The sequence below is a fragment of the Stegodyphus dumicola genome, chromosome X1 (assembly GCF_044657685.1).
Source record: "Stegodyphus dumicola isolate Sdum_Otavi_A_Nest chromosome X1, ASM4465768v1".
NCBI lineage: Eukaryota > Metazoa > Arthropoda > Arachnida > Araneae > Eresidae > Stegodyphus > Stegodyphus dumicola.
In genome coordinates, this window is record NC_140780.1 from 62750280 (window position 1) to 62769615 (window position 19336).

A 19336-nucleotide genomic window follows, 5' to 3' on the forward strand; every position below is an offset into this window, starting at 1 on the left:
TACACGTAAGTTTACGGCGCATGTACCGGAGAAGACACTGAATGACGAATCGAAATTAGCCAATCAGAGCATCCGAATTTAAACGGTACGGTATGAAACGGTGGTAAAGGGTTGCCACCTGCAGTACTTGAAAAAGTTTCAAAAAATAATAAATTTAGAGCAAAATGTTATAGATTTTTTGTGTTTTTGCAATTTTTGCCACGACCCAGCTGAATTTTTCTGCGACTCACACTTTGGGAAACGCTGAGCCATGGCATTGCAAAACGAGACGAGCAGTGGTGTGAGAACGCGCAGTGCAAGCGGAACGGTTTAGACCTTGATTATAATCATTTGTAGATTCTCAGAGACAAAAAAAAACTTTTTTTTAAAAATTCAATTTTGACCTATTTTTTTCTTTTGCCAGACGAATTCCCATTGTTTTACTTATTATTCAGGGTCATTTAGCCCTGGTTCTTCTTACAGCCGTTTAAAAGTGGGACAAATTATAATCACCTGGTATATATACCTAAGGAGTAAGCAGCATTTTTCTTTCTATTTGACACTGTAGCATATTTTGTAAAATAAGTGTAGAAAATCGCATAACTAATATTTGTTTATCGTTCTTGTTTTAGACAATGAAGGGACAATGACTCAAAAGACAGCGAAGAGTTGGTTTTGTAATATGAAAAATTAAAAATTTAATAGCCAGTATAGTGTTAGCTGTTGAAATTTTAAAATCATAACCGAAAAACATACAGCAATTTTCGAAAATTCGCCAAAAAATCAGACACGATATTAAAAATTTGATACAAATTCCATTTACATTTTTGTTGTTGATGATATTGCATCTGATGTAACAGACAGTAAATTTCTGGGATTTTTTTTGTTTGTTTGTCAAACGAAAATATGTGTGAAATGTTAAGTTTAAAAAAAATCTACACTGAAATTTGAAAAAAATCTCTTCACTGCACTACATTGTCATCCACGAATACTAAGAGTACAAAATTTGAACTCGATAATTTATCAGGACGCAAATTAAAAATCGATGACAAACTTTTGACTATAACGACAAGGACCATAATGAAATAAATAAAAGATTATAATCAGAGTTCGTTGCTAGGGTTTTCAGCGCTCAGGGACAACTGAAGATTTCGCGCCCCCTACTGCTTGCCAAGGATGGAAAACATTTAATTCTAAAATGTCGTAACATCAGTTTGGCGCCCCTTGGATTCTGCGCCCGGGGACAGATGCCCCCCCCTCTATCTACGCCCCTGCTTATAATGAAGTTGTTTTATTTCGAAATTCCGCATATTAATGGAGCTAAAAGATTCTGAAGGAAGCTAGAAATATTGCTTAAACCCAGTACTTTCATAAGACTTTATTCTAGTTTCTGTGTTGCAATAAGCACTGAATCAGTCTGCACTTTGAGAATGCTTAAAAATGTGGATGATTTTAATGCTGATTCAGTGAATAATGATAATTATTCTATACATTTGTCAAGTGAGTGATGCAGATGAATTTTGAATGTCCTTTACAGAATTCAGCAGCATCACTTAACCGGAGCCCAGCAGGAGTGCAATAATGCTTTAAAGTATGCCGAAAACGAATTGGAGCACAAGCAGTATTATAAGGATGCTGAAATTAAAAATTACTTGTACAATATGAGCACAATTATGGGACAGACCTTTTACTTACATAAATCATATTATATGACCACCTACTTAAGATCACTTTTGCAGCTAGCCATGTTAGGCGGAATTCGGTCAGACAGTGGAAAGTTGTCACAATTATCTGCGAAAATGCCCAAATCATCCACGGATAATTTTAGCGTTGTAAAGTATCATACTGATGGATGCTATTACAATCCCTAAATAGTTCATCATGTACAAGTATACCTGATTAGTAACAACTGCTTGTAGAAACTAGATATAAGCCTCTAGAAACATTTAAGATTTCGTCTGCAGGCATCAAAGACCATGCCATGAAAGGATTCTTCAGGCTGCTTCATGAGTCTGCCTACGTCATGTAGTCATATCTTGGTATCTGATAAGTTTCATGCCTAAATACGCTATCATCCATTCCTTCTGAGCAAAAATTGCATTCATCAGTGGTCATTCTTCACTGCTGAGTTGGGTTCAGTTTCAAAATTCCTGCATAAATTGATGCTATCATGCATAGCTTTGAACATGATTGATATTACTAATTTATATTACCCATAGTCTAATATGTCTAGTTCACGGTACTGCAAAGTGGCCTTGTGATAAGGTAGATTGATTCACAGTAGCTCGCCGATACGTCCTGACGTACCATCTCAACTGGTTGGTTCGATAACAGGTGATACGTCTTGTCCAAAGTTACCTCTAACATTTCATACAGCTGTGTGGTGCAGAAATTCCGTAATGCAAAAAAAGGTTATCAGGCAGATTCGATATGCGCAATATCATTATCAATATTCTATGTGTAATATACATATGTAAATGTCACATAGTTTACTGTGCTGACGGGTGGTAAAATCGCTTATGCAGTTTCGCATACTTCGTACCCGCATAACTTAAAAGTTTAACGAACTGAAAGATGCAAGGTACAATAGGCAATTTTCCCCTTGTAACGTATTTCCCCCAAAACCTGTCTGAAAGGTAGATTCCGTAGTGCAATATTTTTTATTTGAGATCTAATATAGACCCTTAGGGTGGGGTTGCGGGTAAATTAGCCAGTCAAAAGCAAGATAAAAGTATAAGGTATTTCTCCCGCCTTCTTAGCATACCTTTATTTTATAGTGGTCAGCACGCTCGGCGCGTATTCGAGAGGTCCGTGGCTCGAGTCCCGCGAGGGCATTGCACATTTTTCATCTTTGCTGCTTTAAAAAAATATCTAATGTCTCTACAAAGGATGATCGGTAACCTTCTTCCACCAAAGCTAGCAATAAAAGACTTTTCTTGGTGTCCGATTCGATCTGCCGCTTGAAGTCAGTAACCTAGTTGCTTGAGAAGAAATTTTGAAAGTATTTCATGCCACGGGATGTTGCGAGAATTTATTCTTTCACTCTTGATTTAGATAAAATGATCATAGGTGGTTCAGATAAAATGTTGGCCATTTAGTCCAAATAGTGCTCCATTCTTCATTACGCAAGTTCAAACTGCAGTATGCGAGCTTACTCGAAATCCGCTTTTCCTTAAATGCTAGACGATATTTCCGATAACTGATTGTTGTCTCCTTCCCAAACCTGACACACTGTGTTTAAAGGTGGTAAACACATAGCTATTTATAGGCTTGCAATGAGGGCCCTTAGATGCAAAATTCAAGGTGAATATGTGATTACTACACTGGGAACATAATCTAACTCGATCTTACTTTTTTCATGTACATACACATCAGTGCCCGCGTAAATGTTTTAAGAAATACGTTCGTGAAGAATGATACTATTTTCTCATAAAACGGTATATTCTGTCATATTCCAAATATCTTTTTCCTTTCTTTAAAGCTTTTAGATTGGAATGAGAGTAAAAAGTCGACTGTTAATTTTATTTCTCAGTTTGTTTCATATTTTGAAAATGTGCACAAAAATACTTAACAATGCGTACATATATTAACAGTCTATATTACTTCTACAGTTCTATCAGTTCGGGTTTTAGAAGCCTGGGCAGTATCCCACATAACATTTCCATCTGCAGAAGAAGTTGAAGGGACTTCATGGGAGCAAATTGAAGACTGTGTCCATCTCCCAATGCAAGCACTGCTGGGTACTGCTTCAAACGGTTTGTGTTTTGTTATTAAGTCTTACATTATAATCTGGACCTCATTTATAATTAACTTGAACGAAAATTTTAGATATGAATCTTTTATTATGAGGTAAATATATTTAAAATATCTTTTACAATCTGTGTTGCATGTAGCAGTATGGAAACACTTGTTTTTGAATAAAAGAGTTAACTTTATAAAAATTACATTAGTGAAACTAATATTATGTGAAAATATTAGACCATTAAATTTGCGCGACAGACACGTTACACTATTGAAGTTAATATTTTGTTTTAGCACTTTTAGCTTTCAGGAAATCAGGCATTTACTTTGGCATTAAAAGTAATAACTTTTCGTTTTCATTTGGTAAAATTTAATGCAATGTTTAAATGTAATTTCTTTCAGGTTGAGAGTGGCGTCTTCAGGCTCTCTAATGAATTTTAAAACATCCCAAAGTTTTTTTTTTTATAAGACTGAGATTTGGCAGTTTTGGGGTCCCATTCAGATATTATATTATTTTTAAAGAACTGCTTTAAAATTTTAGATGTGTTTTAATAACCATTGTCATCGTAAAACACAAATCGCTTATCTAACTAACTGCGTACCATTATTCAGAAGTAAAAGGTACTCCAAAATATATTTATAAACTTCAGTGTTTGAAATGTCTGTTCCTGTGTTTAAAGAACTATTTAAAAGATGTATCCTCAACAACATCACACAAGTACATCTTTGAACGTATTGTTTTTAAAAAAAGCATATGATAGTTATATGCCACCTTACCCTTATGGAATTAATTCCATATTGGACATATTAATGATGAAAACAGCGAAACACTGCTAGTTCATTCGAGATTTAAAAAAAAAAAAAAAAAAAAAAAAAAAAATTGATTGCCGAAAATGTGATTCAATCTGTTGATCATCGAATGATCGACAAGATATCATAAATAAAAATTTGAATGTGAAATATGTGTGACTTATCTCACTTGTCTGACAGTAACATCAGAGCAAGCCCACGAAATTCATTGTGTCAAGGAGTGCAAGATTGCACCTGTCGTTCGCAAGAGTCTTGAGCACCATAGAGGTGACAGTCCGACTTCGCTTAGTTCCGCCTCCTTAATTTTGATGGAGAGCATCCCGGGGGACGGGCCCGAGGGTCTCCCACCCTTCTTCCCCTACCATCAACCTCTCGAGAGGACTTTCGGCGGCTTGCCGCATATTATACTGTCCCCCATGCCACACAGGCACACTAAATTTACAAGCATCCATGCCTCCTCCGGGATTCGAATTCGGATCTTTCGGTACCGCAAGGTAGGCTCCAATAGCCACTATACCATCTGGACGGCGAATGTGAAATATTCTGAGCGTCCTAACACCTATAAGTGAAATAATTTTTAGATTGCCTGGTATAAAGTTTCATCAACTTAAAACCAGTTACCGTCCTTTAAAAATAAAATTTGGAAGCATTTGCTTTTGTTTACTATATATATATATATATATATATATATATATATATATATATATGAGAAATATAAATTTCAAGTTAGCTGAACAAACTAATCATTATTAATTAATATTAGGTAAGGGAGTTATTTACAAATCTACGTATAGTAATACGTAATCTATATTCAGCATCCATCTGTAAGGCAACTAGTACAAATTTTAAATAGTAATGGATATTGATGAGAACTCTTTCTCACTTGTGTGCTATACGAACTGTAGTAAAATAGGTGACAGAGTAGGTTTTGCTTATCTCATCTATGAAGTTGGTGTTGAAATTGAGCACCACCAGTTTCATATTAGAAATAAATGTGCTGTTTATATTTCTGAACTTCTTAATATTAGTTTTACAATTAAATGGATACTTAGCCACGATAGACATATTTCCAGTTACTTAATCTGCTCTGATTCTCTCTCTTCTCTTAGAGTCCGTAAAAAATACCTGATCATGTAATGGTATTACTGTTAATATAGAGCAATCTGTCGGAGATCTACTGGAGAAAGGTACTTCAGTGTTTTTTATATTTGTTCGTTGGGCACACGGTGATATATGGAAAAGAGAAATTTGCTTGGCTTGCCGATTATGCAGCTAGAAAAGACATCAATGTTGATGTAAATATTCCAGAATCGAACCTTAAAAAAAATATACAAACATAAAATGATTGAAGAATGAAATTATGATTATATTACTTCTGATAGGGAGATATTACAAAAGCGTTCTTTCGAACGATCTTCGAAAGACTGCAAAATGAAGACTTATTGCTCAGTTTTAACGCTGCATAATTTTCATCTTAACGGAAAATTTAATGTTTATCCTGAACGGTTTAAGCTGATGTCTTCCAATTTGTGCAGTTGTGATCTCGGAGTTCCTCAAAGTGTCATTCATTTACTTTTTGGTTGTCCTTTGCTTAATTATGTAAGAAATTCATTAAAATGCAGATTGAAATTAATTCAATTAATTGGCCATCTAAATGTCATGAATTTGTTTCTTTGCCTTCGGTTTAACTTGCTTTTAAAGTCTATGGTGACTCTTATTTTAAATACTGTAAATGATTTTCTTTGTATATTATTTTTAAATCGTATGTTTGATTTATTTGCATTATTTAAAAGTTGATGTGTTTTACCTGCCCCTACATTTCGTAAGCCTCATGTGATATTTTGTGGTGCACGAGAAAAAAAATTTTTTCTTTTAATTAAAAAAAATGTATATAGCAAAACTAAAGATTTTTCTTTCCTTTTAATTTTAAACTAAAATTTATTTTATACACGATCGAATTCATATGAATTGCATTGTATCCTTGTTGAGTAATTATGTTTAAGACAAAATAAAGAAAATGTAGATCCACTTCTTTATCGAAGAAAGAGTTTCTGTCAATTAATACCCAAATTATTGCCAAATGTGCAACCAAACTGAAGAAATTCGACATTCGGAGATGGTTTGGGTACGGATATGTTGAAGAAGAGTAAATCTGCAAAGTGCAGGGCCAGAGCTGCCAGGATTTAGAAAAGGGGCTCTTAAGCCCCGGAAGTTGCTATTTAAACAATTACTAAGTTAGAGGCAGAATTTTCGGTGATGTCCGTTTTCAGTCGTTGAAAGATCAACCGAATAAGAAGCTACTGCATTTTCAGCTGAAAATTTTTCCTCCACTTAAGGAATAAGCAGATTGCCTTAAACAATTAACCTAATCTTACCTTGTATGTTTTGACTTTAAACCAAAATTCATGTTAATTTAGGCATTTTTTATTTAAATATTAGAGTTGTAAATTTTTTAAAATTAAAAGTTTACATTTATTATGTTATTTTGGATTGTAGATTTGATGGCTTTCATACCGTAGATACTGCACATTTAGACTTGTGATTTCAACAGATAATGCAGGTTAATAATATCAATAGATATTCATCTCAACGAATAAATTTCATTAAAAAAAAGAAGGGGGAGGCAAATTTATTTCTGTATAGTTGTGTAGTTTCGTTTCAGTATTTAACATTTTTGACGTTTCCACAGTCTTGCTTCTTAGGTAGCATAACATTAGACCTGAACTCTGAAAGACAACTGATAAGTGTGTGCGCCGCTTAGATTGTTTCTGACCACAGAGGTGAACCAAACGGAATTATATACCATCACAGCGGGGAAATCGCAAAAGTTATAATGTTGAACATTATGTACTAATAGCAGTATCCATATTTTAGAAAGTCTTTCTTGTCCAGAATTAGTTCATATTAATACTCGTTCTGAGTACCTGAAACAATCGCTCAGATTTTTACTTCTTGTTGAATGAAAACAAGCTTACTATTCTATGATAAACTTACCAGTAACTCGAGGATTATTTAGCTTGATAACTGTAGACTCTAATCGTTATACTGGTTATCTGCTTTAACTTCTGATCATTTCAATTATAATATTATTCATGGTGGTTTCTGCTTACGCAGTGTCTTGAAATTTTCTCTATTTTACCAAGGACTACTCTATTTTTGAGTGTCTTGGATGTCCGCATTGCTCAGGCACAGTTCGCTGGTTTCTTTAAGTGTCACTTTATTGTATTAACGCAATGAAAGTAATAATGGACTGTGTCATCTCTCCGCACTCGCAGAAGGGCGTATCTCAAGTCTGAATATGTTGAGGTGTACTGGGAATGGCCCATCGACCTGTCAAGAATTGTGTTAGGCTACCATGTTGGGTCTCGATTTCCATGTTAACGTTTGGCAATAAGCGAAATGTCCTTCGCCCTAACTCTGCCTCTAACTGTCTGATTTGCCAATTTTACAGCAAGCTTATCAAAGTTGTTCATTTAATGTGAGACCAAAGAAGTTTAATTAGTTTTTCTAGTAATTCTGTGTCATTAGCTGCCTGCTTGCCAGAAGGTCCACGGCTTCATTACCTTGAATCCCTGTATGCGCAGGAATTCATTTTAAAGTGGTCTTTATGAGACAGGCATTGCCAGAAGGTCCACAGCTTCATTACCTTGAATCCCTGTATGCGCAGGAATTCATTTTAAAGTGGTCTTTATGAGACAGGCATTGCCAGAAGGTCCACGGCTTCATTACCTTGAATCCCTGTATGCGCAGGAATTCATTTTAAAGTGGTCTTTATGAGACAGGCATTGCCAGAAGCTGTTTTTGAATTCGGTATGCCAAGAAACTCCTGCTGTTTTGTCCTGAAATAGCCGCCAGACTTGACGCTGGATCGCCGAGTATGGAGAATTTCTGTTGGTGAAAATTTAAATAGTGTAATACTTTGTCTAATTTTGATTTGCAGAAATCAAATTAAATTTATGAAACTTATGAATACTATTTAATTCAGTTTATGAATACCATACCATTTCTTTCCTGTCTTATAACTGTGCTTTTCAGTGGTAACTTTTGAAGTGGAATATTTACTATTTTTTCCCAGGAGTAGTCAAAATGGTTTTTGCATCATACAAACAAGTCAAGGATTTTCTTGGAACTGTGGCCTCAAGTCGGCGTGGAATTCTGCATAATTCATCGCGAATTATTAATTCCCGAGTTATTTCAGCTTCAACTGGTAGATATCCTGGAATGAAATTCACGGAACCTGTTACTGTTACGTTTAAGCTGATACAGGTAACAAAATTTACACTTGTTTTTTAATTAATTAATTAAGTTAATTTAAAAGAACTTTAGAAAAAAGAAATAATATCAAAAGAATGAAAAAAAAGCAATTCTGGAAGATTCAGATTTTAACATCGTACCAAAGGGTTTGTTAAGGTTTTTTACGCTCCAGTTGAGCTCGCAGTTTATCTATCTGCTCTTTTACTCACTCCTGCTGACACAGCTTTTTTTGTCTTTTTAATTTTATTATTTAAAACCACTTTCTTCGCATTTAGGCCACAAAAAATAATTCAAGAACAAAATCGCAAAATTAAAAAAAAAAAAAAAAAAAAAAAAAAAAAAAAAAAAAATACATCGCTTTAGTTAAGCACAGTGTTGCCTCACAATTTTTAGCCCGGATGAGCTATTAGTTTTGAACCTCACTTTTGCATGGAATCATTTTTGTTGTCCATATCACTTTTCAAATAACTAGTCACCTAAGATAGTTACTATGAAAAAGAAAGCAATACATAATGTTTTTAATAAACCAATAAAGATTTCATGTTAATTAACAAGTTATTATGATTTGAGTCCCTTACTTCTTCTTCCGAACTCCTCAATGTCAGAATGCAAATTAATCATGTGAGTATTTAAGCCGAGGGTTGGAATGTTTTAGTTAGAGCCTCTGCTTATTTGGAACTGTGGACTGTGTAGATAATGTAAGTTATCTGAGGGTTATCATTAACCAACGGCTCACATGGACCCTTCATATTAAGCATGACATAGGAAAAGCCTGTGTTATGGCCAACAAATGTTCTGTACTCCTTGAAACTACTCTGGACTATCTTAACAAAAAGGGAAGGAATTACTTATGCGTTATATGGCCAATTGCTACGCATCTCTCGCCTGGACTTTAGCCTCAAATGCAGACCTTGCAGGAACTTCAGGTAGTATAGAATAATGTTTTGAGAATAATTGTAAATTCTCATTATATGATTAGAAATAAGCTGATCCGTAATGATTTGAAAATAGACCGTATTGTAAGCCACATTACTAAACTTAAAAAGCGTTTCTTCGAAACTGGACTTAGCTGTATGGATACAAAATTTTTAAGAAGTTCTTAGTTACGAAATCATTCCAGAAGATAATTTCATCAGACCGTTTGCTACCCACGTGCCTGAAGACCACAACTTCGTAACTTAGCTTGGAATGTTGACGTTTACTTGTATTTTTGCGTGGCCTGACTTTTGTCTCTCGTTGCTTTCCATCTCATTGGTACACAAGCAGTACAGGATACAATGGTCTCTCCACCAGTGGTGTGCCGTGGTTTTCATTAAAGGGGAACAAGTATAATAAAGTATGTATAAATGTATGTATGTTTCTCTCATTGTGACTCACTGACAATGGTAGAGCCATCAAATTTTGAATAATGTACGTCTCCACACGAATATGGGCATCTGGAGGCTCGAATTTGGAATTTATTTTATTATCTATTTCTTATTTTGTAAAACATTTATGAGTTTTCGATTAAGAAAGTCGATGATATCAAAGCGAGCAATGGCAACACTACACGGGGGGGGGGGGCGGAAATATCTCAAGCGCACGAGATTGTATCGGAAATTCTAAAGCTATGCTCTTTTAAATATTTTGTGATATTGCTGTTGAATTGAATTTTATGGATTTATGGAACATGATATTTAATAAATAAAGGTAACACACAAAACGTTGAAAAAAACCGCCCCTTTGGACATAATATAACATCTGTAAGCTTTCAGTTTTTTTAACAACACTGTCACTATTATTCCTTTGCATTCCTGGCCAAACCATAGAATAATGCGGATTCTAGCATAGCGTGAAACATGAGACTATGCATGTCAAGTTGTCAAATACGGCGGCAAAGTACTTGTGTCCCAATCTTCCGTTACATGTTACCTTATAAGGCATTTCTCCCGCCTTCGTAGTGTAGTAGTCAGCACACTGGGCGTGTATTCCAGAGGTCCGTGGTTCGATTCCCGGTGAGGGCGTTGCTCATTTTTCACTACTCTTGCTTCCAAAATAATGTCTCTACAGTGGCGCCCGAACTAAAAGGTTGGTGGATGATGATTCTCCACACCCAAGACTTGGCGATTGGGTCCCTTAAAAACCCCAGTCGCCCTTTAAAAGGGGGTATATAAGGTATTTCTTCCGCCTTCTTAGCATGCCTTCGTAGTGTAGTGGTCAGCACGCTGGGCGCATATTCCAGAGGTCCGTTGTTCGATTTCCGCCGATGGCGTTGCTCATTTTTCACTACTCCTGCTTCTGAAATATTTAATGTCTCTACAACCTGTTCTCAAGAATGTTCACATTGTAAATTTCATATATATAAGGTACTAACCCCAGCATTTTTCCTGAATTCATCAGAAATTTTACCTACTTATATCACAAAAGCTCTAATGCAAACTGCAACAATGAATTAATCGTGAACAAGCATGCATATCTAGTCTTTCATATTTTTAGTCATAAAGGAGCAGATTTAATTTCGGAAATATCTGCTAATAGTCTTATAAACCAAGTTTGTTTTATCAGTTATGGTAAAGCACGTAAGGGCTCTCTGCCTAAGGGAAAGGATGCCTTCCTGGGAGCACTTTCCAAGTGAAAAAGGCGTGTCTTCACACTACGCATGAGAAAAGTCACGAAAACGCCCACGCGATTTGTCCGTTCTCTGGGGTATGAAGACAGATCGAAGTACCCGAAACTTTCATATCAATATGATTATACTTTTCACAGCTGCAAGAAATTTTATCATAAAACCAACCTAAGATCATCTGTTGCCAGTATCAGATCAGATATTTAAAAAAAGTTCTTTTCTAAATTCTGTACTCTAAAAAATTTGTGATCAGCTAAATCCCAGTAATCTAATTTTTGTATTCTGCCAGTGAATTCCATCTGGAACTTTCATGTGATTTTTTTTTACCAATAAATAAACTGCGACGAAATATAGCTTACATGGTTATTGTTTGCCTTTTGACATCAGTGTTAGTGTGGTAAGAGGGGAAAAAAAATATATGCGCGAATAAAGGAATATTTGACCCACAAGGTTAATTTTTAGACTGTATTTTATGATTCCAGAAAGCAGACTTAAATTTTAGTTAAAAAGAAGAATTTTGATCTACACATTCAACCGAAAAAATGCTTAGAATTTTTAGTTTTAGTCCAGGGTCTAGGTAGTTTTATAGGATCTAACTCTCTTCTGCCACATAAACTCATCTAGATCCTACTAATGAAGCTGGCTACCTCTCGCACAGACGTGAAATAGCACAGAAGAAGAGTGAAAATAACCCTCTATTATTTTCAAATATGAACAGAAAGTCATGTACTTTGTGCTTTACAATAACACCGACAACTTTTAAGCGTTGTTACATAAATCAATTCAAGTCGAAAAAGAATAGTGCTTAACTAGCACTTTTAAGTTACGGCTAACTAGGTTGCCTAACAGGCGTGATAATTATTCGAAAGGCGTATCAGCAATTGGGCGTAACAGCAAGATCAGAAACAAAACGTGCGCTGGCTAGCAAAAACACGCTCTGAATAAATTTCAAGATTCACCTGTTTAAATACTCATTTAACATTAAATTAGAAAAAACACGCTCTGAATAAACTCCAAGATTCACCCGTTTAAATACTCACTTCACTTAACTTTAAATTAGCATTCTGGCGAGGAAATGCAAGGGAAAGTTGAGGAGTTCAGGAAAGATAACAAAAATTTGAATAATTGGTTATTTGAACTAAGGGAAACCCTACAGTTTTAGATTACGATTGCTTTTGCTACGTATTTCCTGCTGCCCTTGAAAAACGGCAAGCAAGAAAATCAAAATGCCATAGCTAAATTATAAAAAGAGTAAAGCCAAATTCAGTTTCTTACCTAGTTTATATCTGCTGTCTGGATACTGTCCGAAAATCGTCCAACTGGAGTTAGGAATTTGACAACATTGTTTTTCTGTTAAACTTTAATGTTATGAAAACTGGGCATCAAGCTGTACTGCACAACACTTGAAACAAACGATTACATTTTACTTTTATTTGAATGCTGTCTAAATTTATTGTTATATGTTTTTGTGATCTTATGACTCTCATGTCTAAAATAAAACGCACCTCGAATAAATTGGATCTATTTTTCAGCTTTCTAGGTCAAATAAACTTTAGCTTTCTATTTATTTGTGTTTATAACTTTGTCGTTTGTTTAGGTAACATTATAAAATTACAATACAGCAAGTGTAAGAATTTAACACAGATTACCTTCTGAGTTAAAATAATACACCGAATGACGATTATTGACGGAGTGAAAGCAACAGAATCAGCTTAACAATAATAAATTTGAAGTTTATAATTGTTAAGCTAGTTTGGAAGGTTCTACATTTAAACCTTCGAAACTAGTTCTGCAAATTTATGAATATTACGCAGATCTTGTTTTTCTAACTCGTTCAATAACAGATTAATTTTTTCATCTTATTATTTTACGGCAATAGCCGTTGTTTCATTTTAATTGAATAAAAATATTCTCTCTTTGCTTTTTGTTTTATGCAGATAAAGATGTTTCTTTGTAATACAACAAAAATAAAAGGAAGTTTGCGTTATGTTTTCTAAAACTTAAAAATCTACTTTATTTTTTTAACTGAATTCCCTCTTTTGAATTGAACCGATTTTTTCTATGTTAATTCGAATAATTGGAGTTCCACTGAACAATTTTATTTACTTGGGAGGGGGAACATTGCAATTTTTTATGTGAAATAATTTCATTAGTTTCGCTAATTTCACAAAAAATCAAATATTTTTCTCGTTATAAATAGCAGGGAAGCAACTGCGTCTTAGTATCATGAAAACCGTAATTAATTACACTTTCATACACATGTGAACATACTTTTTTTTATTGTCTAATCTATTTTGTATTATTTACAGGAAGAAAATGTGACAAATCCTCAGTGTGTCTACTGGGACTTAGATACAAGGTAAGAGTTAAGTAACTTTGGAATTTCATTTTTACTTCCTTGTACGAAGTAAAAAGCAAGTATTGTAATTTTCAGGAAAACTTTTCAGGCATATTTCAACGAAAATATTCTATTTGATCGCTATCGAATGCAATTGCGGGACATCTGTACGTAAGGACAAAATAAGACTCTTTTGCCCCCAAAAAATTATAAAACTGATTTAAAATGAATTCTGAAGAGAATTTTTCGTGACGTCTGTACATACGTATGTATCTCACATAACTCAACGAGTAGCCTCAGAACGTTGAAATTTTTTATGTATGACTACTATAACATGTAGATGTGCACCTCGTATTTTGGTTGCAATCGGCCGTACCAAACGTATATAAATATATATATATCCACTCTGTTAACCGGCTCAGTGATCTCAGTTTCTTTACTCTTATATGTTTGTAAGTTGGGCATTTCTTGCTTTAAAAATGAGTGAATTATGTAGTTCTTATCTTCCGGTTAAGGTTGTTGTGCCTTTAGTAAATCTGTATGCAATATTTGTGGAGTTATCAACAATTTAAAAGTTGTTTAAGTGCAGCTAAGCCTAATTATTTTTGTGATGGTGGACATGTTTGTTGACATTTTACACTTGGCAAAATAGCGGATTTGTTGCCAATGTAGGTAAACTAAGCTTCGCAACAACAAAGATAACTCCTTCTTTTATTATTGCGAATTAAATCCTGTTTAATCCGTTCTGGAATTTATTCGAGGAAATAAGTGTTTAAGATTTACTTCGGAATTTTTAATATAGATATTTTGAGTTTTTATGTATTTTTGCCTTGTTGGGAAGTGAGAACTGAATTAATTGAATGAGAAATACTGAATCGTTTTTGAAAAACTGTTTCTTTTTTTGTTTTGTTTGCTTAATTTCTTTTATATATCCTTTTAGATTTATTATAGTATTTGAATAGAACATGTGGCAACGATTATATAATTCTTCAAATGATATAAATTTATATGCATTCTGAGTTATAATATGTAAGAAATGTAACGCTGTTAAGTGAAGCTAGCGCTAGAGTGTCGCTATGGTAAACAAATATAGTGAATTTTAAAGAGTGCATTTATTCTATTTTGGTTTATGAGCTATCGACGAAGTAGATTTAATTCAATCCAATAAGTTTAAATGAAATGCAAGAAAAAATGCATATAATTTAATATTCCATACAATGAAGTCGTATGGTGTACACATCAGATTTTTTTTAACTTCTTTGAATTATGTATCATATTATTACAGATTATGGTCCCAAGAAGGCTGTCGACTTAGGAAAGCAAACAAGACCCATGCTGTGTGTGAATGTGACCATCTCACAAATTTTGCCCTTTTGATGGAATTAAAACCTGATGAAGTAAGTTTCTTATAAATTGCATATATTCAAACCGAGCACATTTCATCTCAATTACGTGTGTAAAAGCAAAAAGAGAAAATATTGGTATTTCATGATGACATCAAAAATATAGTGTAAGCATATCAACCAGAAAAGGTTAACAGCATAACAGAAAACAGAAAAGGTTAACATTGTAAGGAAAAACAGGTTTTGGTTAAGCAACATAAAAAAATTTAATAGCGAAAGAATCGTAAAATTAAATAAAGTCTACATATAATAAAATTTCATGACTATATTGGAAAGCAAACTATACAAATATTGTCTTAGTTGTTATATTTTATTTTTATTCATCCTTTTGGTTTGTATAAATGTTATTTGTACTCAGAAATTACAGTGAAGTACATTTCAGATTCCTTCAAAATTAATTTTTCGCGTATAAAATTTGCCTTCCAATCTCTACGCAATATCCAATTATAATTAAATCAATATCCAATTATATATTCTGACAACATTTTAAAAGAGTATTTCTGGTGAGTAAAACTGATGCACGAAAGTATGCGAATAAGAATTTTTTGTTTTACTCACTATGGTTAAAATTTGGCTTGGGAAAGTAGAATTTCAAATCCTTCAGTTTCTCAGATTGGGGATACTGCTCAAATTCTACAAACCTAGGAGATTACCAAGTCAATTTCATAGATGCCAGCGACTTGAACACTTTGTCAAGATACCTCAAATATGGGTAAACACATTTAACTTTTTTGGGCCCACCAGCGGCCGAGCGGTAAAGACGCTGAACACTGGTAGTTCGGTCTGAGGTTCGAATCCCGCAAACGGGCTGGCTGCATGGGCGTTTTCGTGGTTTTCCCCATGTGTAACGTGTATACGAGCCAGTTTCCCTTAGAAAGTCCTCCACGAAAGGCATCCCTCCCTTTAGGCAGATAGCCCTCGTGTGCTTTGCCATAATTAAATACACACACATTTAACTTTTATTTGTGAACTGAAGAAAGATACGTCTACCTACTACCGCTAACAGAAATAACCCCACCGAAAAACTGCCGCAGACAGTAAGAACTCCTAGAAATCCTCCAATGATTAGACGTTCACGAACGCCGAAGCAAATATTTGAGGAAAAAAAGAAAAAAAGAATTTCTTTGGCTTGCAACTTCTTTCCGTGAAGAACACAGGAACCATCCCTTGACGAACTTCCTTCTGAGAAAGACATCTTCAAGCAGATGATGGATTCAAGTGCCCTATCCTTCTTCAAAGTAAAGACGAAAACAGCTGATCAATATCGAAAAGCTACCAAGGGCTATCATAAAATAGTTTTGACGCTAAGAACTATTGATTTAAATAGTAAAACTGAAATCAAAATGTAATTTAGGTTTCTTCCAAGAAAGATTAATTTAAGATACTCTTTGCTGGGTCCGCAATATGATGTAGTGCCTTACCATTGGCCACTGGTTACGCAGATGGTCGCCCCACCCAGGAAACATGGGCCTTCCACTATCAACTGCTGTAAGAACTTTTCACAGTGGACTACTTAATTTTGGTTACTATATGTGTGGTTTTCCTAATAGAGATCATCTGAGGTGCTAGTAATTACACATTAAATGGTTGTACTGTAAAGATGTTTTCTTTGGAAGTTGTAAAGAACCTACGATGTCAGACGGGGATAAAAGTTCTTTTCGGGCAGGTGCTTTAAGAGGTTATGAAATTTCTCGTGCAGTTGGTATGTTTTCCTCATTTTCTCGTTCAAATGAGTGACACAGGTGTCTGTTAAAAACGTGCAAGCAACCATTTTAATGCAAGACAGACGATTTTCGAAAAGACAGAAACCTTCTCGAGGGTGCCCCACAGACTTATGAAGATGATTTTCTAAAGTTAATAAAAAAACCTTGAAAAAAAATTTCAGTGTCTTTATACTAGGGCTTCTATTTAGGAAATATTTTTTAGTTTACTACAATTAATAAAGCAAATGAAAATCATACTCATTTTAGCTGTAGCTCGGCATGAAAGTTCCCGCATCTTTATGAAGGTCATCTTTTACAAGTTAATCTTCTGAATTATATGGATGCCACCTTTATGCAAGGCATCCTTATGAAAGTTTGTCTTTTCGAACGATGGCCGACTTGTGTAAAGGGGCTGTTACTTTTATGACGGAGCACTCTTATGAAGTTGCTTCAGTTATTTCATTGTTTGGCGAAGACAGAGCCAAATAATAATGATAATAATAATAATAATTTTCATTTAGAAATAAGATCAGTTTTTACTAAGAACAGAAAAGAATATGGGACTTTTAAGAAGTTATTTTATGTATGTGTGTTTGTGAGATAATTTGTATTTTTCCATGTGTTGTATGGTTCTCCTGTGTGCAAATTAGCTTTTTAAATCCTGCTTTGAGTAAAAAACGAGTTGGCGCTTCGTCTGTGAAATTAGAACAGAAATCTAACAATGTTTTAAATAAACTTTTTATTAAAAGCTTGAACAAATTGCACAACTTGTGCATAGATTAAAGCTCCGTCATTTGTTGGTATTTGATAACAGAAGGTCGAATTCACAAATTAAAGCAATTCGTAGCAGAAGACTAAAATATAAATGACCTAACAAAGAGTTCTTTAAATTCTAATTGCTCAATTTAATTACAGCTAGCAAAATGGCTAATGCCGACTAACTATCATAGCAAACCTCGGCGAAAGAAATGTTCAGCTGCTACCATCGGGGCCAAAAGTTGTATTTCTAAAATCTTCAAGAATTTCTCCCCACACTTAACTCATTTGCATCCTGGTGAAAAGTAACAAAAAGGAGTAGTATACTAACCATAAGAAAATGGGTTTGTTAACTAAACCATAAGAAAATGTGTTTGTTAACATAAACTGTACTAAGTAACAGTTTCCAGAGTATCACGTACACCGAATAAATTAATATGAGAAAGAACATAGCCAGGAAGTCTATTCTGGCAATAAGACTAAAGAGAAAAATAGTTAAACAAAACGCTCTCTAATAAATAGGCAATCATATGAGCTTCCCAAGAGATTTCATATATGATTTCATATATTCATTCATCATATGAGCTTCCCCTGCAGTCGTTGTAAATGCGTTATGCCATCGGCGCCTGTAAAACCACCTACAGCTCAGACACGAGCTATAAACAGGTAGTTTGTTTCTAAATCCTGTAGTTTCTTAATACTAGGGATGTATCTTATCACCAAATTACGTCACAATATATAGTATTTAGCCCAGGAGACAATTCCATCTTTTGTAATTTTAATGAACTAGTTTTGAGTGGACAACAGATGATTCAGTTCCTATCATTATGTTGAAATTCAGCAATCTGTGCAAAATTTGTTACATCCACTTTATTAATAGCAGCATAATATTTTCTAGTCCAGAACATACTGTATGTCGATGCTGGATTGGGCAATATAAGTCATATGCCTAAGCAATCTGGGGGATGCCGAATCTGATTTTTTTCTGAACGAAAATATTAGAGGGCGATAATCTGTATATATTATAAAAACTTGTCCCTCAAGATCATGTTGAAAATTCCTTAGAACTCAGTAAATAGTGAGTAATTCTTCATCGTACGTGCTGTACTTATCTTCAGTTGAAGTCAATTTTTGGGAGAGAAAAGCCAGTGATTGAAGGCCATTATCGTTTCACGAGAGCAAAACGGCTCGAATAGCCACATCTGAGGCAGCGAACATCAATGACAAACACTCACCAGGGGCATGGTAACCAAGTGTCACTGAATTTGTGAGATCAGTTTTACATTTTTAAAAGAACGCAGTTGTTTCCGCTGTCCAAGGAGCGAGACGTTTGTCATCATTCTTAGAGTCTTTTAAAAGAGAATGAAGTGGGGGCTTGGGTAGTAGCTGCCATAGGCAAAAAAAATAGATTTCTTCTCCCCCGTGCAGCCTTCATTCTCAGTGAAAACTAGGACACTCCCACTTACCCCCCGTACGAAAAGTTCTCGTGCAGTTATGACACTACTTTATACAGATGTATTTTATTTTCACATTTTAATTTCTGCAGATTCCAGTAGCATTGTTCAGATACAGCAATGGGGTGGGTGACCACGACCTCTATTCGTTGTACTATGTAGCTCCTGTTACTTAAACCTATGATTTGTATATAGATTCATGGAATGCCTTCTGCAACTAATTATATACAATCTTATATCTTCATTTATTATTTATTCCACTGTAATGTATTTTGTTGACAGGATGAATTCAA

General features: G+C 34.6%; 1 protein-coding gene across 1 annotated transcript in view; it reads left to right on the forward strand.

Moving 5' to 3' along the window:
- LOC118205041 (latrophilin Cirl-like) overlaps positions 1-19336 on the forward strand; it is a 125526-nt gene that overhangs the window by 90935 nt on the left and 15255 nt on the right. The window contains exons 12-15 of the mRNA XM_035377324.2: positions 3591-3734; positions 8606-8796; positions 13699-13748; positions 15013-15124. Of these exons, the coding sequence (XP_035233215.2) occupies positions 3591-3734; positions 8606-8796; positions 13699-13748; positions 15013-15124 (497 nt within the window). The remainder of the gene's footprint in view (positions 1-3590; positions 3735-8605; positions 8797-13698; positions 13749-15012; positions 15125-19336) is intronic.